The 25,093-nt window shown below is 37.6% G+C and overlaps 1 protein-coding gene across 1 annotated transcript in view; it reads right to left on the reverse strand.

Moving 5' to 3' along the window:
- LOC146170306 (uncharacterized) overlaps positions 1–25,093 on the reverse strand; it is a 27,587-nt gene continuing 2,494 nt past the window's right edge. The window contains exons 5-22 of the mRNA XM_083391037.1: positions 24,598–24,733; positions 24,141–24,278; positions 22,867–23,013; positions 20,905–21,119; positions 19,899–20,077; positions 18,955–19,128; positions 16,246–16,460; positions 13,040–13,253; positions 11,893–12,072; positions 9,823–9,957; positions 9,539–9,709; positions 8,391–8,488; positions 6,904–7,009; positions 5,673–5,812; positions 4,995–5,217; positions 4,332–4,445; positions 3,490–3,581; positions 1–1,971 (exon numbers count right to left, since the gene is read on the reverse strand). Coding sequence (XP_083247163.1) covers positions 1,545–1,971; positions 3,490–3,581; positions 4,332–4,445; positions 4,995–5,217; positions 5,673–5,812; positions 6,904–7,009; positions 8,391–8,488; positions 9,539–9,709; positions 9,823–9,957; positions 11,893–12,072; positions 13,040–13,253; positions 16,246–16,460; positions 18,955–19,128; positions 19,899–20,077; positions 20,905–21,119; positions 22,867–23,013; positions 24,141–24,278; positions 24,598–24,733 — 3,104 coding nt within the window. The 3' untranslated portion in view covers positions 1–1,544. The remainder of the gene's footprint in view (positions 1,972–3,489; positions 3,582–4,331; positions 4,446–4,994; positions 5,218–5,672; positions 5,813–6,903; positions 7,010–8,390; positions 8,489–9,538; positions 9,710–9,822; positions 9,958–11,892; positions 12,073–13,039; positions 13,254–16,245; positions 16,461–18,954; positions 19,129–19,898; positions 20,078–20,904; positions 21,120–22,866; positions 23,014–24,140; positions 24,279–24,597; positions 24,734–25,093) is intronic.

The raw sequence follows: 25,093 nt of genomic DNA on the forward strand, positions 1-25,093 counted from the left end.
TATTGCACCGTTAAAAGATAAGATGGCTAGAATATAAAATCGAGCGTTCGTTGCCGCAGATTTGAATAAAGATGATTTAACCATAGTACCAATGGGTAGCTATCAAAATGACGTCACATGTGCACTATGCAGTGTAATACCGATTTTCAAAAAGAAAAAACGCATAAAAAAGAGAAATCAAGCACGAAATGGGGGCGTTTGGTGGTCGTGTTGACAAATCGCAGTGGTTTCAATTTTTTGGCTGGTAAAAATCAAGAAAAAATAAAAAAGGGATGGGATCGTTCGGTTTGGGCAGCGTTTTAAAAAAAATCAAAAAGTACGGGATAATTTTTCGTGGACACATGGCGAAATAACGGGAATTGTTAGCGTTTTCAGCACGTTGCAAGGAAGTTTGCCTGTTACAAAAGGGCGAGTTCCGCATATATTCGTTGTTAGTCACGCTCTAAAAATACTACCTTTATAACTAAATGCAAGAACCGGCAACTTTCGTACATGGCATCGTGGGCTACAGCCTGTCGAAAGCACACAGATTAAAAATTCTAACACCTAAAATAAAAAAGAATACCTTGAATTGTAAAAACGATAATTCAACCAGTTACTGACCAAAGGTGTCAGAAACCTATAAAAACGTACCTAGTGTGGTTAAGGCTGGCTTCCTATTTTCACCACTTACAAATTATATAAAATGACGGCTTTAACAAAAACAAACCACTAGATCCGCCAATTAAAAAAGGCAGCCGACTTACATTTTATGCATATTTTCTAGCGGCCTTTTAAATGTTGGTTATACCATAACGAAGCTACAAATGTCATTTACCATAACGCGTGGCAAAAAGCTAAATCCAATGCCACTTCATCCAATTACATAGACGGGGGAAATCAACAACAGCAAAGCGCATTATAAAGGTGCAGGTTCGGTTTGGGCGCTAACCGACCAATTAAATCCAGTGAAATTTGCTGTAAATAACTAGCAATAAATTCGCTCATTAACAGTTGCACTCATAATTAGAGATCGACCGATATCACTTTTTTGGACCGATACCTGCTGATATTTTACAATTTTGTCAACCGATACCCGATACCGAGTTTTTTATGTAATTGGGAAATGTTCAAAACTAGAATTAATTGAAATTAAAATATAAAAAACGTTTTAGTTTATATACCTTTATTAATTATTAAACTATTATTTTGCATATTAACTTGGCGTGATGCTAAAACTTATTTTTTCATCAAAAAATCGGTAAGTTGTTCGTTGTAAAGGAACATATTTTCGTACTAAAGTATCGGCCTACATTTAACGATAGCGATATATCGGTAAAAGCTAAATATCGGCCGACATTATCGGTAGACCGATAAACCGATATATCGGTCTATCTCTAATTATTATGATTTCATTTTTCACATTGACAACAAGTTTACTTTGTGATTTATAGAAATAACATATTTTATCTTGTTCTGAATTTACTATTTAGGTTTTAAGTTACAGACATTCAGCAGCAAAGCGAGCAAAAAGCAGCATGGCGACCAGGGAGGACTCTTTACTCTCAGCTCTGATTTCCTCCGAGCATGTTCATGAACTTCTTCATGGCTGGCTTCTTGTCGCGGTAAGTCCTCATCGCGGATGCGGCGGCGTTCTTCATGGCTGACTTCCAAGCCTCGGTTCCCGCATCCGGCATCACAGCAGGTCCTCCGCTCCTCCTTGGCCTTGCATCCGAGTCCGAAGAGCGAAGACTCGACTCCGATGAGCTCGCAAGGTTAGCGTCCTCTTCTTTAGACGCAATGTCCGACATCCGCATCCTAGAGGACGCCTGGAGGACCGGGAGACTCACGCTCCTAGAGGACATGTTGGGAACCGGGTCTTCTTCTAGTGAGAAGTCCTTCTGGAAACCGTCCTCCGTCCACCAGGATAGTGAGTCTGAGTCCTCGTAACCTCCAGAACATGCAAGGAGCAGATGCTCTTGCGATGTGCTGCTTTCAGGAGGAAATAGTAATCACAAAATAAGCTCTTGTTTAATGGTTCCCAGACCATATAGGACAGGCACGTCTCAAAGGGGTTAATTTGAGATTGGCAAAGTACTGGTTCTCCACCGGGATGACCTAGCTTTATACTTATTTAGAGCTTGAAAGCGCACGAAGAGCTCTTGTCTACCTTTGACGTTTGATTAGTATAGTGGTTCTCAACCGGGGTGCCGTGGCACTAGTCTAGGGTGTCATTTTTAACACACAAGGGTGCCGAGAGATACTTCAAATTCTGAAGGATTAATTTTTGCTCTACTCGTAAGCAGATTGGTGCAAATTTTGTGTATGATAAAAGTGACAAAAATACGAAAGGTTTTTTCAACCTTGTTGCACAGTCAATGTGCTGTTTGAATCTTGTTTATTGTAACGTTACAGTTAACCACAAAAATACGAGCAAGGGTGCCGCAAACTATTATTGGTTCGCAGAAACACTAAGGGGTCTTTGGATGGCAGTTGAGTTCATGTCTGTTCCAATTATATCCTTTTTAATATTTTAGCGACCAATTTTATTCAATACGTTACCAATTTTTTGGTGTTAGCTTAGTGGGGGTTCATGTTTTTTAAACTCGAAGTGACCAAGGGAAAAAAAGGTTATGAACAGCTGGTGTAAAGGTTTACGGTGGTTTATGATGGCATTTTTACTTTGTTAAAAGCTTATAAAATTATCAAATTAATTTATTGACTTATTCGTTGGTTTGTAGCATAGGGCTAAACAACTGCAATAAATACACACAGCGTCCGTAAGAATCATTGACTTAACTAAGTAAGTTGTGATGAAGTTAAAGCACTCGGTTGAAGGACGAGAAGTGATTTCGTTTTCTTACTTAGTATAATGCAAAAAGGCAGGGCCACCTTAGAAACTTTAAAGGCCCGTTTACACTACAGCTGCACTGAGCTGAGCAAAGCGTAATTTGCATTTAAATTCTATTGTGGCGAGCGTTTCACGCTTTGCTAAACTCAAACCCCTTGCAGCTGGAAAAAAATACGCTTTGGAGCGATTTTCACGCTTTGCTAAACTCAAGCCCAATGCAGCTATAGAAAAAAGTTACGTTTTGTCGCGCCCAGCGCAGCTCACTGCAGCTGTAGTGAAAACAATTTCACGCCCAGTGCAGCTCAGCTCAGCTCCGCTCCGCTCAGTGCAGCTGTAGTGTAAACGGGCCTTAAGGCATGAAAGCTTAAATATTCTTCAAAATTACTCCGCGACTACCGTTGTCAAACAATATATATCCCAGCAAGTTGTTTTTCTAGCCTGTTCTGCTCGCATCATTAATCGACAGATTCGGTTTGTCTGCGATGGCTTTCGTTGTACTAATGATACGTAATCCGTAAACGTTGGTCAAAAAGCAACTTCGGAAGGGATAGATCACAGTTGTTAACAAACATAATATGTGTGTATCTTCATTAAAATATCCCAGAAACTATCATTTCTAATTTTAATTAGCATTAGAACTTAAAACGACCGCCATTTACCTGGTTTTAACGAAGCATTTTGGCATTCGACTGTTTGGTTGCTTGTGGAATAAAATGCAAAGCTCAATTCCGTCGCCGCCCTCTTTGTCCATCTAAAGTGGAAAAGAAATTGAATCAACATTGCACGAAACTCTCGTACGCCATGCACTATATTACTGTGATCAACTTTAACTGTCTATAGCAGGAAGATTACCGCATTAGCGATCATAAAGTTAGCTAGGACATAAAAAATCGGTGACGTTGCTTTGTGGAAACTCTTTAGATATTATCATCATCACGTTCAGCAACGTAATACTGAATTGTTATTAACTAGACCTGTAGTTCTCGCTATTTAAAATTTAATCGCTATTTAAAACTTAATTCCTCCTAAAAATTCAGCATCTGTAAATTTGTTAAATACGAAGAAAGTTTAAACTCTATTAAAATCACAAGCTTTTCAGCCGCTATACCAGAAAAAAACTATTTTAATAAAAACTATGCTGTCGTAATAAACACCAAAGGGCACACAAAGCGCATTGTTACGTAATAAAAACGAACTGTACACTTTAGTCATTATTTTCTCACTTAATACCTGAAATGTTTAGATTTTAAATTGGGCTCATGACTTGCATCAATATGCATATACCCATTACCCACGCAAATTCCACCATTAACTAAAATGTGACTTATTTCATCAAATTCTTTACCCGCTTGAAACTTCAAAATTCACCCGAAGTCAAAATTCCTCCCAAGTTAGAATGTATGAACTAGATAAGTCACAAAGTCGCACCGTTTGCTAAACCTTGTCGATATGAATTAGCTACCCTTAATTCAACACGAAAGGGTTCCTCCCTAATACTTACCATCTGATAAACCTTGATTTTTCCACAGGCAGTTCCCACCCAGAGTCTGTCCTTGTCCCAAACTTGTAGGGAGACGATACGGCCTGTGGAAGTCCCATCACCACCACTGTCCGGCTGCGAGAAAAAATATCGTCTTTAAAAGTTTTTAGAAATTAATCCGTAAACCAAGGTTTGTTTACTTGGTAATATTTTTGTCAAACTTACTGTTGAACAAACCAATATTTATAAACATTTCAAACATAATTATATGAGGGTCGGATCTTTTATGGATCATACCTTTTTTACAGATAAATTAATTGAATAAAAAGGGAGACAGATAGACAGACACAGGTAACAACAATTCGTCGCACATAGTATACGGGGCCGCGTATCGTCGAAACCGTAGATATTTAAGGTCGCGGGCTGGATATGAAATTTTGTATTGACCTTATTGGACTCAATGTTATTAAACGAAGAAAACAAAAAATATTCACCCACAAATATAGTTAGTTTTTTAAACTGGTCGTTTAGTTTAAAATTTCATTAAAATTTGGCATATTGATGTGTCAATCAACTATAAATAACCTTGTTTTAGGAAATACAGTTCATATAGTAGATATATCGGAATAATTAAATAGTTTGGTAACCTCGGCTCTATCCGATACATTTAACCCGTTCGCTTACCATCATGGATAGATCACACGGCAGAACCTTTTCTTTCGAGGTGTCGTACATCAGGACTGGCGGTCCGCTATCCACCGACGCACTCCTCAGTTGCAGCACAGCACTGTCTCTAGTGGTCATCCAAACCATGTCGCGACCGTCCGCTGTGTGGCGCCAGACGGCCAGGTGGCAGACTTGCACCATCTTGGTGGAAATCAGGAAGAATCCGTCGGTCTCGTATGTTCTGCACAGTGTTGCGGACACTTTATTCACTGATTTAAATTTACCAAGTACTCTTTATTGACTTATTTTCGTAAGTTAATTTCACGGATGATATAAAAGTCCTGGCTTGAGCTTTTATGAAAAAAGATTTAAACCGGCTGAACAGTGTTGTCGAGACTTTATTTACCAATTTAAATTTATTGAGTACTCTTTATTGACTTAACTTTATCTTTATTATTTTTGTAGGTTAATTTCTTTGATTTAAAGTTATGACTTGAGCTTTTATGGAAGAATATGTTGACTTGGACAAAATGTTATGTTAAACAAATGTTTAAACCAGTGTTTCGACGTCTTTTTGCGCCTTTATTTTTTTTAAAGCTATCAGTTTTTCTTTAAGAGGAACCATAACACGGATAAAGCACATCTCTTCAGATATCTCCAAAGGCTGTATAAATATCAACTAAACATCTTACTCACTCAGTATTGATGACGTATATGGCGGGTCCTGACGCCACCCAGAGGCTGTTATCCTGTGGAATCCAGCAGAGGGCGGTAGTGGGTCGCTTGCTGAGTTCGATGCTGTCCTTATGAACAGGCTTCGTTCTAAAGTCGTCACTCTGCGATATATAAAGCCACATATATCCAAAATCGAAATAATCAATGTCGGAATAAAACACAGTTCGGAATAATATTCAAAATTGGACTAATACCTAACATTTGTAACAACGTATAAATCCTAATAAGTCCCAAACCCGTCGGAATAAGACTTAAATGGTCAGAAACTCAGAATCAGGCCGATGCAATATTTTACCTAACTCTAACCCCACCCCTATCATTAACCTAAAACTAGCCAGATATATTTGCCAAAATGTAAGTCGTTTCAATAGTAGGGATGTACGGTAATATTGGATCGGAGCCTATACTACGGTTGGCACACAGTTTTACGAAAAACTCAGGCTTTTAAACGAAAATTCATAGCCTTTCAACGACCTAAAATTGGTTCGCTCTACAATTTTTTAATATATTTCGAAAATACATCAGTATAAATGCCATGGTTAAAAAATAGTTTTTTTTTTCACTTACTTAACGTCAAACTTAAGGCTGCACATAAAATTAATTTAAAGATTTCGAAAATAACATAGGGTTTTTCAAAAACTTTTCAATCCACAAATCAAATAAAAGACTGTTAAAGATTTTAATAGTTGTTGGCAACCCTGTACTTATACCCCATAAAAGCAATAATATGACTAATCGTCCGATGTGAGGCTCGCATTAATGTCGACCGGATTTAACGCAAGTTTTCCGGCAATAGTTTGAGATCGAACGGAGCATTTTTAATTTTAAAATATATTTTTCTTTGAGTACAAAGTTTTTCAAAACGTTTTTTGCAGTGACGCTAATGTATATTCTTATGTACTAATAAACAAACAGCTCTTCTGGCAATTGTAATTCTTTACCAACGTTTCGGCAACCTATGCAAGTCGCCGTCAGGGTGAATGATTCGCATAGATTGCCGAAAATCTTGGTAAAGAATTTCAATTACCAAAAGAGCTGTTTTTGATTAATGTTGCTATGCCTGGTAGCAACAGTTTATATACATTTTTATGTGCCGAAATTCTGCGTGACAAAATAAATATCTGTTTCGACAACATGGTCAACATTATTGTTGCATGTCTCCGCTCTGCTTTGTTCAATATGTCAAGCTCACCTGAAGAATGTGCAGTTTTCCGTCGCATGTTCCCACAAAAAGCACGTTTTCCAGCTGAATAAAGCACAACACGATGTCGGAAAGAGACATGCTCCAGCACAATGAGCTGCAACAGAATGAAGTTAAATTGCAGTAAACTTTTTTGAGCGCGACCCAAATCTGAGTTTTATGAGTATCTCACGACCCAAGCCTCAAACATAAAAAAATGTACTTTTTCTGATATGCATGAAATAGAAAAAGACACTGACAACCATATATAGTACATAGTTTTATGAAAGAACCATTAACTACAAACAAATTGATTTATTTTAGTGTGATTGATGAAACTGAAATTTTTCCTTCATGTTGCATCGAAAGAAACGCACTTACAGCTCGAAGTGAAACGTACGAGTCTCTTCTCATGACCTCAAGCTCAAGTATAGGGAATAATATTAGGCTTACACAATATTCTCCATTCTAATCCCAATTTTATCAGTGACTAAGACAGCACTATAAAAATGTGACCTCAAGTAAGTTTTAACAACATTCTGAGGTATATGTGTGTGATATGAGCTAGCAGAATAATTTTCTAAAAAAATAGACTAAGTAATAAAAGTACCTATGCGGATAGCGCTTACAGCAGTCTTAGCAACTACTGTAGTTGGTTATGGCTATTCTAGCTGGCTGCCATCAAAACGCTCATAAAACCACTTATGATGCAATAATCCAGGTTACAGAGTTGAAGCCACGTGCAAATGCTTATGATGCAATAATTCCGTCATGATTGAATCGAAAATATTAAAAAAATAAAATTAAAATAGTTCGTTTGCGCAGGATTGAATCGCCATGGAGCGACCCATTTTTTGACCCTACGCGACCCATACTTTGAGAACCACTGTTATAGGAGGACTGAGATTTAGGTCTTATTCTGTACTGGATATTACTGCGTATTTAGTTGTATTATGTCTTAATCCATGGCTTTATAGATTTTTCTGCTTTAGGTATTGTTGCTTATTAGGTCTTATTGTGTGTTGCCTTATAGGACTTGTTATAAGACAAGAAAGATCTTAGGTACACTATGCACGGATCTGTATGTGGCTTAATAATAAACTTTGAGATTTATTATCAACTAAAATCTTTACTTGAAAGTAGTTTTTAACCACGTCTAAAAAAATTTTGTTGCATTAAGATTGTTATAATTATAAATATTCTGTGGCATGACCACAAATAACAATTTTTGTGTGAAAAAGCTGTCAAAAACATTACCTGGATAGATAATAATGAAAACATTGGCACTTAAAATAAAAATTCTACCAGAAGATTCCTTTTTTCTCTGCTTGTAATGAAAGTTAGTAGGTTTCTGAATGTTGTATCTTGGATAAGCCAAGTAGAAAGTCAACTTTTCAAATATAATGGCTCTTCTTAGCGCGAGACCTTTTTCGTTTTTGGATTCCAACACTTTTTCAGAACACCATTAACCATTATTTGATAAAAAGACAACTACTGACCTGTCGTCAACAGAATAAGCTTCCAGTTTTCGTGAAAAGAGTCCGAGCAGTACAACGTCATCAGTGACGTAACGCATGCAAATGACGCGACTGGCGACCTTGGGGAGTAAATAAAAAATGTATTTACTGGAAGACAATGTTGTGTTGTAGCCTCATACCACCCGGGAACATTGTTATATGAGAATGCAATAAGAAATAATAAAACAGGGTCGAAAAATGAAACATGGCTAACTTTTGCTTACATAGGATTTTATACAAGAAAAAAGTAAAGTATCTTTCTATATACTGGTTTACAGCCCCTCGTATGTGAATATTTTTAACCTTAAGTTATCCACGAATTTTCCACTCTTCGCATGGAAGCAGAAGTGAAAATACGTCTAACTAGCTCGAAATTAGCAGTTTTATTATACTTAAGTCGCTATTTTTTTTTAAGACTAAACTTAAGTCTGTTGAAAAATGACTATAATTGAATAGTTTTTATTAAGCATTTTTCATTCTAAAATTGGGGTATTTATCTTAGGTTTTGCCAATAAAACAGCTTGTTATATGTTGCTTTTGTGTTATTTTTAGTTGAGTTACTGCTCATAATAATCGGACGAGTTTACCAACTTTAATAGTTTAACGTTTAACTTTTCTAACAAAGACTTGAAACTGACTTGCTCTAATGACTTGACTTTATTTATTCAAAATGACTTGACTTGGACTTGACTTTTCTCACAAATGACTTGACTTGGACTTGACTTTTCTCACAAATGACTTGACTTGGACTTAAGTTATTTCACAAATGACTTGACTTGGACTTAAGTTATTTCACAAATGACTTGACTTGGACTTAAGTTATTTCACAAATGACTTGACTTGGACTTGACTTTTCTCACAAATGACTTGACTTGGACTTGACTTTTCTCACAAATGACTTGACTTGGACTTAAGTTATTTCACAAATGACTTGACTTGGACTTAAGTTATTTCACAAATGACTTGACTTGGACTTGACTTTTCTCACAAATGACTTGACTTGGACTTGACTTTTCTCACAAATGACTTGACTGGGACTTAAGTTATTTCAAAAATGACACTGGAAATCATTAAGCTCGCCAAGGTAAAACAAACACAATTACTTGGGAATTTAACTGCAGCAATCTTACCGAGATGGAAGCCTTGGCGATGGATTGCTCGGCAAAGTCGACCTCGAAGAGTTGCGAGTTCTGGGCGAGGCTACAGTTGGCGCAGAGCAGCACTCGACCTGAGCAGCTGCCAGGAACTTCTACTCCGCACGAGAACGACCATGAAAAGTCGTCGGGATTGCTTTCGTCGAACTGGAGTAGAGAAAAGGGCGTAGGGGTGTTTTAAACTGGTTTTAAGTAGATCAGGGGTTCTTTAACTTTAAGAACCCCTGAGTTAGATTAAAGAGTCTTGAGCTTTCTCTCACCAGCACCATCCTTTCATCAAACTCCTTCCTCTGTCGGACTTTTTCCTCGTGTTTGTCAATCAAGTCGGACTCAATGAACCTCCGCTGCTCTTCGATGTCCTCCATTGACGGGAAGTTGGCGAGACTGAACGAGTCCTGTGCGAATAGGAAGAAGAAGAAGACTTAGTTTTGTGGGCTGTTTTTGACGCTTTTATTGAGCATTTTAGATGGTCTCTTAGCAGCAATAGTTCGTTTTTTTTGCTGCGTTTTTGTTGAAACTTTTAGATGATCGTTTTATAAGAACTTAGTTTCGCAATGACGTTTTTAGGTAACGTGGACGATTTAATAGCAGTCTTTTAAACGGAACTATTGCAGAACTCTGGCAAGATTACAAGGTGCGCTTGTCGGGTTTGACTCAGCGAGGTCTTTATCAGTGTTCAGAAATTGATTAACAGAACTTCTTTTTTTGAAATGCACATATTAATGTTGTTGGATTAGCCTCGTGGTGAATACAAAATAGTTCCCTATAGTTATACCAAGGTGAGCTCCTATTTCTAAAAGGTAGAAATGCCAACCAAAGTTAGGACAAGTAAAATGTGAAGACAGATTTACACACCAAAAACCGTGGGTTCATTATATATACAAGAGGTGGGAAATTATTTTCCAAGGGACTGCTTAAGAAACATAGAATTGGAGGGTTGGGACAAAAAGAGGATCTGAAATTTAACTTATAAAGGGGGGTGCGGTGGAAAGTGATGATATTTGCCTTACGTCTAATTCTTTACAATTAGGGTACCACACAAGTTTTTAAATTGAGGTATCATTAGGGATGTTCAAAGTAGAATCCCAAGGTATTCTAGAATAATAGGTTTCGAATCTAGAATAACGAATCCAGAATAGCGAATCCTAGTATATTTTTATTAAATTATTTAACCTCGATTTTGTTTGGGGAAGGGGTTAATCTTAATCTACCCTACAGGGCCCACAATCACAGCAAAAAATAGCCCAAACAATTTTCTAACATGTGAACATTATAATAAAAAACTCTCTCATATGTTTAACATTCTTAACAAAGTTCTGTCATCTTAAGCCGTTCTGTAAACTGGAATATGTCAACTGCCCAGGTTGTGTCCAAAACTTATATTTTTGCCAAAAGTGAGCAAATGCAACACTGCACATAAAAGTCTTAAGCAATTCGGTCCTGATTTTGAAAGCATTATTAAGTATTATTGCTTCTTTTTTGACTAACATGATCTGCTATGCAGTCATATGATGTACTGCAAAGAATACAAAGTTATTATTGACATAACGAATTCTTGACAATTACGTGGTGCATATCTGCATAACTTCCCTGAATATTGGCCTAAAGTTGACCTTAAGTAACCCCATAGCGCATTTTGTGGACGGCCAGCACGTTTTGCAACGCTATGTTACTTTTGCAACTTAACCCATTTAGGGAAATTGCAAACTCCACACCAGACATTACACGTTAGCCGCTCGCCCAATAACGCTTGATTGACACTTTTATCGCGAGACGCGGTAATTGGTCGCCCGAAAAAACGCTGACTCTGCACTACAAGGTTACATTTAAAGCAAGCACTGTAAATTGGTCGCCGCGGCGACAGGCCAACTTACCACACGCGTTTGTGCAATTAGGCGCAACAATCCACGGTAAAACATTAAATTATATCGGTTCCAATTACCCGAAATAAATGGCAGAATAAGATTCGAATCCAATCTGGATTCGAATCCAAGGATTCGATATTCTACTTTGAGCATCCCTAGGTATCATGCAATCATGCATGTTTCAAATATATGTTGTGGGGTTGGGAAGCACTGCGTTTATAGAGATACACCGGTAATTTGATCAATATCCAAAACATGCTACCGTGTATCTCTAGTGCCCTCTTATGTTATCAGTTGTTGCTTGTGGAAACAAAGCTTGGAAATGTTCTTGATTGCGTGTTTTCAAACTTTTTACTTTTCAAATTCAAATATTTACTTTTCAAAAAAAAAAATTTAAGGGGTCCGCGGTAAAAAAAAACAGTTCAAGAACCAGCGGGTTAGTCGAACTAAGACTAAACCTCTTACCGATATGAGTTGTTGCTTGTGGAAGCACAGCTTGGGAATGTTCTTGATTGCGTGCAAGAGTTGCGAGGGTTCGTTAATCTCGAGTAGCTCCTCCTCAAACTGCTTTATGACGCCACAAGCGACGCGAAACATCGCCTCGTGGCCGAAGGCGAGAAAGCAGTCCCATACACGAATCACCGTCTAAAGGGGAATAATCGCCAGTTAAAACTACGCCGTTACATTGAGAGCATACAACGTTATAATTCTTATTTGTCCCACTCAATTTTTTATCTGAATTCGTAAGTTATCTACAGCAGTGCTCTTCAACGGTGTGCACGGTGCACCCTAGTGTGCATCAAAATATTCTTGGGGTGCACCATTACTAAAAGGTATACAAGGGTGCATCACAAACTTTTAATGAATCATTAATATTTGACGTTGAATGCTGTTGTATGACATGCAATAGTACTCGCAAGCAGCCTGCAGCCAAAAACGAACTCTCACCAACAGTATGTAAACCTTCGGCAGCTCCGCTCGATTTAATTGACATAATGATATTGATAAGCATAATGATTTTTCATACCGCTTTTCACCTCAGTTTACCTTTTAAGTAAACAGGGTGCATGAGTTCGTCACAACAACTTTAAGGGTTCACCAAACCGAAAAAGGTTGAAGAGCACTGATCTACAGTTTAGTACAAGTTAAATATGTATATAGAAAGCAGTCCCATACACGAATCACTGTCTGCGGGGAACAAGACAGAAAGAGCGCGTCTACTGCGTCATTGGTACGGAAGTGGTCTAGTCACTAGTGTTTGGCAGGGCTGCCACAGTAAAACAGCATAGGATCTGGCTCAGCTCCGGAACCACCAAACACATAGCCAATGCCCCGGCTTCAACTCCGGCTCCGTAGTGTTTTTTATAGGTTGCTTAAACACAGGCTAAATTCAGTTACATTTGTCACACTAAACTGTCTATAGTTTTCATTTGAGCAATTTAACTTTCTTTCAGGCTAGCCCCTCTTTATTTTCACCCAAAATAGCCAAATAATGCATCAGAAAAGTTACTAACACTCTCTACCATTTAACCGGGACAAGGTATTAAGTGCAAAAAATGGCGTTCGCACAAAACGCAGCCATCGAAAATCTTGAAATCCCACAAACGCTCACCTGGAATGGCAGCGAGTCAAAGAAAAGGCCCAGGAACCAACCGGTGGTGACCGCGGCCAGGTCTACCTCGGAAAACTTGGCCAGATGCTGGCTGAGTCGGGGAACCACCTGGGCCAGAATGTCCTGCAGCATGTACTGGTCGGCCAGGAGGCCCGACAGGCCGTTGTGGTAGTAGTGAGCCGGGAAGAGTTTCTCCGTTACTGCGATCAGAAACCTGGAAGCGGGCAAAGTTTTACGTTTAAGGCTTCTGAGCGGATGGCAGTTTACGTTTGTGACAAAAGATGTTTGAGCGGAAGACGTTTTACGTTTTAAGGCTTTTAAGCGGTTGGCAGTTGGCGTTTGTGACAAAAAGACGTTTGAACGAAGCGACGTTTAAAGTTTAAGGCAGTTGGTTTTGAACCTTAGGTACACAGTACCATAAGTCGTAAAAGTACCATAAGTGCTGGAAAGTATTTTTTAACAATGGCTTCCAGTCGAAGTCATACGCAAAAGCAAAATATGGTGAAGTCATTCAACAAATTCTTGTCGAAGCAAACAATAATAGGTGTTCTGTTTATTACTGTTAAACGTGGTTATGATATTATAACGGGTCGCAGATGAAAATTTAAGAATCCGTAGACCAGGGGTCGGCAACCTTTGGTATGCGGTGTGCCAGTTTATGAATAATGTCAAAATATTACCTTTGGCATCTCGTTTCGTTAGGGTTAAAATAGACAAGGTAGGATTGGAAACAGCGCCATATCCTGTAATATACCGTAACCCTGATGAAAAAACGAACTGTCACGAACACAATACTGTGCCCGCTATTTTGGAAAATACTTCGACGCTTTTGTATCCGATCGCTAGAACTGTTAACTATCAGTTTCAAGCTTGGTTTCTTAGTCGCCAAAATCACACGTTCCTACTTTTGGGGCATTGTGACGTAATACGAACGGTTGGGTCGCAAACAACAAGTTTACCGTAAACACAAAAAATGTTAAATACAAGAGTTAAGACACTAATTTGTGACACGAACACTGCTGATCAAACTGAAAATGTGTGAAACCATTTAATTAGCGCTAGTGTTGGTGATGTAATGGTTGTACTTTGTTAAGGTGATACAATAACGTGCGCGTTAAATGATTTGTCATGCCCTAAAAAAACATCTCGCGTGCCACAAGTGGCTTGCCGACCACTGCCGTAGACCAAGAGCGTGCAATCTGCGGCCCGCGGAACCTAAATATGTGGCCCGCGGCGTGCTTTGCTTTTTGGCCAGCAACACAAAACATTCGTTAACTGTTTTAAGCAACTGTTAAAATATTGAAACTTCCCGACTGTTCCTAAGTCCAGGTCACCTTATATAGCATGTAAATGTTTAGTTGAGTAGAATACCCATAGTATGAGGTGGAAAGCGATTTATCTTAAATTGCCGCAAACTGTCATTATGACGTAAAGCAAATTCTTATTCCTCCACGATTAAAATCGCCGGAAACAATATCCTTTTGTTGTGCTATTGTTTCAAAACAACCATGGAACAATCGCTGCAGTAGCTGCTAACAGTTAGTTACTAGTTTGTTCATAATTAAAAAAAAGTCAAAAATTCGATGCTTGACGGAAGCAGTAAGAGAAAGTAATATGAAAGTAACGTAACCTGTTTAAAATAAAACTACAAATATGTGTTTTGGATGCTGTTGCTGAAAGTGTACAAGTTGTGTGAAAGTTGATTGTGTGGATTGCACTGAGCGCTGCAATTATTTTTTATTCTTGTTTCGGTTCTAAAAAAAACAAATCTATCTATCTACATATCTTGAAATGCTTTTGAATAGCTACTTGTGGCCCATGTAGCAAAGGCATAATAGAAAATGACTGTTTGATTTTTTTCGCTCATATGAAATTTCATTGCCCTTTAATCGATTTCAATATTCATGTAAATTGTAAAAAAAAAAAATTATTCTCTCTGCGCAGCCAAAAAGTAGTTTTTTTACGGCAAACATCTCGATTTAAAATAGGTTCTTACATCTGAGAAAAAATGTCGCTTTGAAGATGGCATTGTTCGGTTCAACGTACGTTTGAACATTTTTTTCCGAACTCGGGTTCACGAAATCCCTCATCGCCCAGGACTAACTAATGCATTTGGAAAATGGACTTCGGGTTGCCAAAACTTCAGTTGAAGATTACCTGGATAGGGTGGTTGTGAGAGCAAGCCAGCTTGAAAGGTCACATTAAAGTGATTTTTAAATCTTTTCCGTTCATTCGCAGCACAAACTAATAACGAAACTGTTTTCATTTCGTGGTAGTCACTAACAGGTGGCTAGTCGAGGATCTATGCAAGTGGCCCGTGGTCTAATCCGAATACACATATTTGGCCCGGCACTATGAAAGGTTGCACACCCCTGCCGTAGACTATATAGCATGGAGCGTCACACAAAACAGTGGACTATGTAAGCAACATTCGACGTTAGTTTAAATAAACCTTCAGATTCAACATTTCGAGTATTTTGTAGTGGGTTTCGCTAAACGTTGAACTCATTTGAAGTACCATTCTAGATTACACTAGAGCCGTTAATCGATCATCGAGGGACGATATGGTCGGGCGCAATATGACGACTTAGGTGTGGAAATTCCACACTACACAATGATTTAAAACCATCTGCATTGGTGGATCGTCGCAAATGTTAGCAGAGCCAGTGTCGACAAGTAGAAAGAGATTAAATAAAACCTACTGTCAAACGCACCAGCACGCGATGACAGGTCTTGCATGGCGCATAACCTTGAAAACACAGTGTCAAGGGCAGTGGTTATCGACCTTTTCAGCTTACGGACCGGTAAATTTCAAAACAAAATTTCCGTTACGACTGTTAATCTGAAAAGGGCCTAGGATATTTCGCAATTGAAAATGGGTCTTACTAGATATCAGAAGAAGGCAGTAACAATGATGAAGACAAAACGCAGTCATATATCTTATTTCTAGCATCGCATCTAAAGAGAGATCTAAAGAGAGATCTCTTTAAGATAAACAGTGGTCATTACACCCGAACATTTATGCCAAATGTGCCGCGGAAAGCGCACCCCGTCCTGGAAAGAACCAAGTAAAACTTTGTGAAAACTTTATAATCAACTTAAAACAGCGCGCCAGTAAAACAAATCCTTAAAAAAAATATTCGCGTCAAAACACAATTTTTTTGCAAAAGTGTTCAGAAACTGAAAAAAACTAATTTTCCGCTTACCAGAATGCGTCCTCTTCTTCGAGGAAGAGCAAGCATCCTCCGGCAAGGAAGTTGAATCCCTGGCAGTATCCGATCTTGGAGCAGTGGATGCAGAAAGCGATGAGGACTCTGGACAGGCGCTCCTGGAGAGGAGAACCCTCCGCCATGAAGTCCCGGTTGTTGGGCATTGTTCTCGGCACGTCCATCGAGATCTGCTTGAGAGTCTTCGAGAACTCCTAAACACGAATGATTTGGATGTTTGATACTTCTTATTATAATTCGCAAACAAAATAATACAAGTACCATAGTCAAGACAATTCACAATAAAAAATTGTTTCTCTTTAACGCACTCTCTTAACACATAACTTGAACTAAAATGAAAATACATTCAAAGACTATTTAAAGACCTATAAAAAAGTAGGATATTTTAATAACTTTTAAATACGCAACTCAAAGACATTTTCCCTATTTGTATCTCCCTACTTGAAAAAAATCTTGCTCTGAAGCTTACGTTTTCTAATTAAACTTGTCAATTGAATAAAAATAAGTATAAACTCAAAAATGCAGAACTTAAAAATAAATGGGATTGGTTTAGCATTCGTGGAACATAATATTATCCAGTTCCGATTAAGTTACAGACAGAAGCGATTTTTGCGCACCTTATGATTTTCGCGATGGTTCACACGTTTTGCTGTGCGAAAAGTTGGCACAACTATAACAGCAGTGACGTTGCCCGTTGAACGAGCGTTGTTATTCATAGCGAGAGGCGTGATTCATGGTGCCACTAGCCGGGCACGACCGTAGCAAAGCCGTCGGCATTTCCAGTTTATCGGAGTATTTTTAGCAATTTGCGTTTAGCATGAACTCGCCTGTCGCGACGCTTTTCGCACGAATGCGTAGAGAGATACATTCTATAACGTTCATTTAAGTTGGCTGCTACTAACTAAGTGCTAGAAGAATGAATGCAGCACTTATAGACACAGTTTAATTACGATGTACAACTGCATTGGCAAAACATAATTTATGAGGGAAAAATGAATGGTATAATTTGTGTATTTAAGATTTAATCCGCTCATTAGATATGCGATACGTTTAAGAGATATTTACGAGTATAGTAGAGAGTTCATATGTTTATTACGTTGACTGCATTACCACGGGCCACGCCTTGAATTTTGTAACAATTTAACATCGCTTGACAGAAACTGTGTTTCAAAAGTGAGCTGGCTACGATATCAATGCAATTGGGTGTTGACACTTAAGCCCTAGGTTCCACCCATGTTAGAATGGATCACCAATTAACCATTAACCACATTATTTAAACAAATACGTTACTTTTGTATATATTAACCTGCTTGTGTTGTTCCGATAAAGTACAACCCCCGAAAGTTTTTGTGCACAAAAAAGTGGTTACTAACCTTTTGATTTTCTTAGTTTATTTTGGTTTCTAAATAAACGACACTGCAGTGACCTATTCATTTAATTTTAAATTTTAATCAATTCGATTGATGCAAACTACGTTTTGCTATTCAAAAGTCAAAAGCAGCGATTCATATCATTGTCAAAACTACAACCAACATCAATAAAAAAAAAATTACATCATGTTAAGAAACCATGGATCAGGGGTGGGCAACCTTTTCCAAGTTGCGGATCAAAATCAAACAAAGAAAGGTTTTTACGGGCATTTATTTTAACTGACAATAATGTTGGTAATATGGGCAGTTTTTGAGTATTTTAAAATAACAACAGTAACGACTGTTAATCAGACAAGGCCTGGGGTTTTATGTATTTGAAAATAAGTCTTACTATATTTCAGAAGGCAGTGAAGCGTTTGTACGAAGGGCAAAAAATGCATTTATTTGGTTGAAAATAGTTCACAAGGCGTCAGCCACATCACAATAAGAGCTGTAATGAAATTAGTTTATAAAAACGCGATAAATGTCATCTGTAATCTAGAGTTTATTTTGTAATTTGAGTATAGGTCAGCCACCTTCGGTATTATGTTCAATTATATTGAAAAGACACAATGGATTCCTTTGAAGCGCAATAAAATGCATTCAGGGGTAACAAGTTGGATACATCCATATTGTTGATAGTATCCATTCAGGGTAGGTATAGAACCTATAGCCTAAAAACATTTCCTCAAGACAAAAACGTGCTAGATGCCAGTGTTGTCGTGACTTAAGTCAATGACTTGGTTTAAGTGCACTTAAGTTAAGTGATTTTAAATGACTTGACTTGACTTAAGTCTTTTCGGTAGATTGACTTGATTCTGACTGAAGTCATTAGTCAAATGACTTTGTTAAAATTAAGACAAGTGAAGTGTTTTTATTTGACATTTTCTTTATAAAATTAATTTATTAATCTAAATGTTTGCACATAAAACAATTAGCTTCCTATATTTTGAGTGTTTGTTAATTTTCAGTGGGATTATTGCTTCTTTACGGACTAGTTTACCAATTTTACTGGTTTCTTGTTTAATTTTTATGTCAATGACATGACTTGAAGTTGACTTGCTCCGATAATGAATTGATTGGGACTGGAGTCATTTCAAAACGATTTGTTTACAACACTGCTAGATGCGAGAACAAGGTTTACGAGAAGAGTCAAAAATCGCATTTACGTATAGTTAAAATAGCCTATAAATATGAAGAATAGGCTTGCGCCGACTTCACAGCTCACACAGAAATATAGCACCGCAAGCATTAGGTCGCAACCGGTTCATACAGTCACCTTGCTGGCCTGCATTACATCCTGATGACCGAGCAGATCTTCGAAGTATCCGTCGCCAGCCGCGGTCTTAACGTCAGCCACGTAATGGTGGATCATCTTTTGCCAGATGTAGGCGCGGTATTGGGTCGGAACGCCGTTTAGTATCAGCTTCTGCAGCTGGCTTGTCACTTCGAACTGCGTTTTTTTAGAAGACAGTATTAAGTCAGAGTGGAAGTGTACTGAGAAGCTATACTTTTTAGAGCCGGAGTTTATGCTTTTTTTCACTTATTTTCTATTAGGCACCGAAAATTGTATACATCAGGGGTAGCCAACACGTCGGTTGTCGTATATGTGTTATGTCATTACAGTAGCTATCGCACACAAGCGAAACAGTAAAATGGAAAGGCCTACTAAAGCTTTCGTTAACGTAACAAATTAACCCCCATCGCTGGCTTGGAATGCAATTAACGCTCAAAATGTTTAATAGGTGTTCTTGTGACTTTTTACCAAACCAGTCGATCGAGAGTCTCTAAAAAAATGTTTTAGTCGATCGCAATCAAACAAAAGTTGGCTACACCTGTTGTACACAATTATCGCAAACTTCCAGTAAGCTAACAATAAATAAAGTGGTCCAACATTGACCATCAGTTGATTAGTTTTCACAAAATATCAGGTTTTAGACATAACTAGCTCTAGCAAACCACAGCATGTAAATTGTAAAGCGATTTGAAGTACTTGAAGTATAATGATAAATAAGCAAAAACCTTTCGTTGATTCGTATACAGTTCATCCAGAGTTTAAAAGTTTTATTTTCAACCAACAGTAATCGTGGTTTCAGCATTTTAACATATTTTAACAATTTAAAATAAAATATTTTTTGTATGATAGTTCCAACAAAGCATCAGAATTCCGTTTCTTGGCTGTCATACATTTTGTGCGAAATTGAAAGTAAACCCGAGTCCTACCTGCGCTGAATGGTCCTTGATGAAGGTTCTCCACTTCTTAAGGTTCTTGGGATTGTCCTCGTTGTTATCCGTTACGGCGTCGAAGGCGTCCTTAAGGTGTAGGGCGAGATACTGGACTTGTATCGGTTCATTTGGCAGATGTCGGATGAAACCGAAAGCATCAACGTGCTCATGCTTGCCTGAGCGCACGAAACAAGGTTTAAGGCCGGTTTGCACTACAACTGCGCTGAGCTGAGCTGGGCGTGAAATTATTTTCACTCCAGCTGAGCTGAACTGAGCTGAGCTTAAAATTGCGTTTGTACTATAGCTGCGTAACAGGCTTTAAATGCGTCGAGTGAAGTGTGAAAATTGCTCAAAAGCGTAACTTTTTTTAGCTGCACGGGGCTTGAGTTTAGCAAAGCGTAAAACGCTCATCACAATAGAAATTAAATGCAAATTACGCTTTGCTCAGCTCAGCGCAGCTGTAGTTTAAACTGGCCTTCAAAAAAAGAAAACATCATTTTTAAGGACATCACGCTTAAGCTTTAATATCCTAGCTGGGCGTACGAAGAGAGGTTTAAGAGACAATTACACCCTTTTCCCCAACCACTTACAGAAAACGCTGAACAAAGAGTCATGTCTGGGCGTTACAATACGAGTGAAAGAAAAAAATGTGCTTTTTTTTTCAACAATAAATTACAGAAAAACTAAAGAATCGCGGAGCGCTTGCAGTTTCGTGTCTTGGACGCTCAAAATCGAGATTCACTTAGTGGGTAAACTGCGTTTTTCCGAAAAAAATAACTTAGAAGAAAATCTTACACAGAAATATGGTTGGCAAATGCGAAAGGTATTTAAAAAAAGATAAATAATTGGAGTCGTATCAAGTTTCATCTCCAGGACGCGCTTAACCCCGTCGAAAGAGGAAAAAATGCCGTTCAACAACTTAAACCTAGAGAAAATCTATAGAATTTACAAGCGTTGCTTGAAGTTTTATACAATTGCAAGAATACAACTCACAACAACATACCTAATGAAGGTACGGAGCATCCGAGTATACGGTCGTGCGCAACCTTGACGGTGTGTGAGAGGTTTTTCAGGCTGGTGATGTGTCGGGAACGCTCGGGAATCGACAGGCTGGCGTTGTCATCGGGCTCCACAAGAGGGCGGTGCACACTCTTAGCAAGTAAAAGGAGGAAATCACGCTGGTAGCGCTGCAGCTCAGTGGACAGCTTGCCGCATTTTCTGAACAGGAATCAATAGTTTTCAAGCAAACTTCATAAGTCGTGATCAAACAGTAAAGAAATATTGGTGATTGCTATAATTAAGTATTAACTAAACGGCAACACAAGTACAACAGACTTAAATTTACCCGACGGGAAACACTGATATATAAGTGAACCTTGTTTAAAACACAATTTTATTGGCCGAAGCCTAGCAACCCGCAAGACTTTAAATTTTAAATGAACGCAAGGAAAGTAGGTTGATCAAAAGTTCAAGGTTTAAGATTTCCTGAAGTATAGAAGATATCAGGTTAAAAACTTTAACATAACCTATCCAGCATCTAAATGCCTTATCGCTGTTTGTTGCGTCCAATAGATTTAGTAACTGAACATTTAGACAACTGTTTTTTCTAAACCTTTTTTAGTGCCGATCAAAATACCAAGCGGAAGTATAACAGCGTTTGTCGACTATTTTGTGTTTGCTGAACCTTTTTTTAATATTATGAGCCATAGCTTGTCACGCTTTCTGAATGGGGAGACACTGATTTACAAACTACTATTCGAAAGCTGGTGATTCAATAAAAAGCCGGATCAGGACTTATAAACCGGTTATTGCTAAAGTATAGCAAAACTATGGTAGTGCTAGACTTCAGTGTAAATAGTTTCGTAAATGAAAACACGATACCTGGCCTTAACGAAATAAAGGTAATCTATTTAGAATAATAAATCAGTAAACGTTATGTTGAACTAAAGAGTGCAGTAAAGCTAGTAGCGCTGTAAGTCCGTTAAAATTTTTCGTTTTTTTATGTAAATCTCCAGATCGGTAATCGAAATATATTCATTGATAAATAAAACACTTTTTGTTGTATTTTCGTAGAAGGCCGCCTTTTCTGAAAGAGAAACACACTCGGTGTTTATTATATTATAGCGTAAGTTATAGCGAACAACTACTAGCGCTGTGCTGTAAGTATTAAAAGTTTGTCGCATTTTCTAACAGGCAAACACAGTTATAGAAACCAATCTTCGACAGATGGTAACCTAACCAAAACAGAAAAATCAATAAGTTTAAAGTACAGCATAAGTTGTATACCAAAACTAGCTGCGGGGTCCGCGGGTAGTTTGCCGCATTTTCTAAATAGGAATCAATAGTTTTCAAGCAAACTTTATAAGTCGTGATCAAACAGTAAAGAAATATCGGTGATTGCTATATTTAAGTATTAACTAAACACCAACATTAGTAAAGCAGTCTTAATTACTAAACGGGAAACACTGATATACAAGTGAACATAAAACGTAGATTGTTAGATTTGGGGTGAAAATTGTACAAGAAACTTTTGTAACATTGTAAACCAGTAAATTTTGCTGAAAGGAAAGCACTGTCAATTTGTCATACAAACGTATTCTAAACAATCGTAATCTGGTAAAAGTTACGTCGAATTTTTTTTTCATTAATTGTTGTAAATTGTACAACAATGTTTTTGCAAAAAAGGGGCATTATTTCGAATAGCTTTTTATAAGCCCTGTTAAGCGTTTAGTATGATTTCAAGACCGCAATCTATTCTGTTGATTAGATTTTATCAACCATTTTCGAAGCCAATACGAAAGCTTATCAAAAATGTCAACTTATTTTGCAAATCAAAACATGTTTTTTTTTAGAAAGAGTCAGGTTTATAAGCACCTTACACCCATCAGGATTGTACATAAAAATATAAGGAATCCTAAACAAACGTACAATAGTTTAGAAAAAGGGTAAATGTATTTGGTTTTACTTGTGCTGTTGACGGTATTCGTTTTGCGACTTGTTGTACATCTCGTGCAGCTTGAGAACCTCCTCGTTTAAAAGTGCATTTTGTTCACGATAGGACTTTAGTTGTTCTTCTACTGATTTGTAGGCTTCAGTGTCACTCACAGAAATCCTGAACATCGGAAGAATGGCCTAATTTTTATAACATCATAGACTTGACAACGTTGTGGGGTGGCATGTTTAGCCTATCGCTGTCACTAACTACAATTTAAGTATATTGGCAACACATTCATTAGAAAGTCCCAATCCGTACATATAATACACTGTTTTCAAAAAGGGAGTTTAATCTTGTGTATTTATATTGCTAGGAAAACTGTTACACATGTCACAATCTTGACAGCGCTATGGAACGTTTAGCTTGTCGCTATCACTAAATATAATTACAAATCCATTGGCAATAAATTCATTAAAAATTCCCAATCCATACATACAATACACTGATATCAAAAAGGGAGTTTAATCTTATGTATTTATAATGCTAGGACAACTGTTACACATGTTACAGACTTGACATCGTTATGACACGTTTGGCGTATTGCTATTTCTATTGAATAATTACAAATCTGTTGGCAATAAACTCATTAAAAGTTCCATTCCACACAAAACATTAATTTAAAAAAAAGGAATTAAATGTTATGTATCTATAATGTTAAGAAAACTGTTACACATGTCACAGACCTGACAGCGCTGTGTCACGTTTTGCCTATCGCTATTTTTAACGAATAATTACAAATCTATTACAAAAAACTCATTAAAAAGTTCTAGTCCATACAAAACACTGATTTGAAAAAGGAAAATAAATGATATGTATTTATATAGCTAAGAAAACTGTTACATGGATGTCAACGTCCAGCGGAACCTTTCTTCTACGTTTTATTTACCAAGACAATATTTGCTTAAATTTGAAAATAATTTTTTGCGTCATATGGTGACACAAATCAGCGACCCTTGTTCATAGCGAAGGGCAATGAATTGTAAGTTCGGTAAAAAAAACGTGGCAACAATAGTCACGTGGAATTAATTAACCTCATGGTTGTTCTGCTAAGTTGAGTTAAAATCAACATTATCTCTCTTATGGGCAAGATTTTAATTCTTCGTTTAAAGACAGTTTTGGTTTTATGGTTCAATTGCCTTCTTTTTATCATACCAAACAAAAGCCAATACAAAGCTCATTGGGCAGATAAACGTGGCGAAAGTAGTCAACAAAGGTTCAAAGGTTCAAAGGTTCAAAGGTCATACCCTGCACTGGGGTCAGTTGAAACGAGCTGATCTTGTATTTCGAAAAGTTGCCGATCTCGCGACGCCAGCACTTCCTGATAGCTGGTGATGCGATCGCGATAACGAGATATATTCACCTTTGCTTCTTCAAGTTCCTTGCTAAAATCAAATTAAAAACCATAAGAGACGTCCAGGAATTCAAAGTTATTAATTAATGTGCAACTTTAATTGATGAAGCACTGTTTTTTTCAAATTCCACAATTAATCTTAAATGTGTTTAAAATAAATTAAAATTGGACTAGTTGTGATTTATTAAATTAGATCTGAAGCAGTGTCCAAGGTTAAAAAAGTTACATTGGCATGCAATCATCAAAGTTTACAAGTGTTATCTAAAAAAAATCAATGAAAAAAAAGATTAAAAATAACTGGGTTCTTTGGCTGTTATTAATCCCTTGCAAATAGGTTTAAACTGAAATACCTTAGCTGTGCCACTTTGGCAGCATCCGCCGTCTGTAAAGTTGGCGACATCTCATTTTCCCACTCGTAATCATCTCCATTGTTCGGAGAGGAGGGAGTGTGATTGGATCGCAATGGGTCGTCAAATACTGGATTTTCTGTATTTTTACAGTGTTCTTAGAAGCTTTTAAATTAAAGATACACACACATAGCTGCAATGGCTTCCAGGGTACTTTTCAATTAAACATACAGTCTACACCAAAAATATCTAAACATTTCTTTAAGTAATACGTTTTTTAACCATTCAATTAGTGCAGTGGTTCTCAAGGGTGCCATATTTATGCCCAAGGGTGTCGAGAGATATTTGAGAATCGTTATGAATCTGATTTTTGCTCAACTCTTACAACTTTTTGTGTAAGATTAGAGTGGATAAAATCCATTTATAACTTCCAACGATGTATAGAGTTGATGTGTGTTGTTCCAGTTCCGTTTGTTGCGACATTTTAGTGGTTTACCTA

The sequence above is a fragment of the Ascidiella aspersa genome, chromosome 1 (assembly GCF_963924565.1).
Source record: "Ascidiella aspersa chromosome 1, kaAscAspe10.2, whole genome shotgun sequence".
Taxonomy (NCBI): domain Eukaryota; kingdom Metazoa; phylum Chordata; class Ascidiacea; order Phlebobranchia; family Ascidiidae; genus Ascidiella; species Ascidiella aspersa.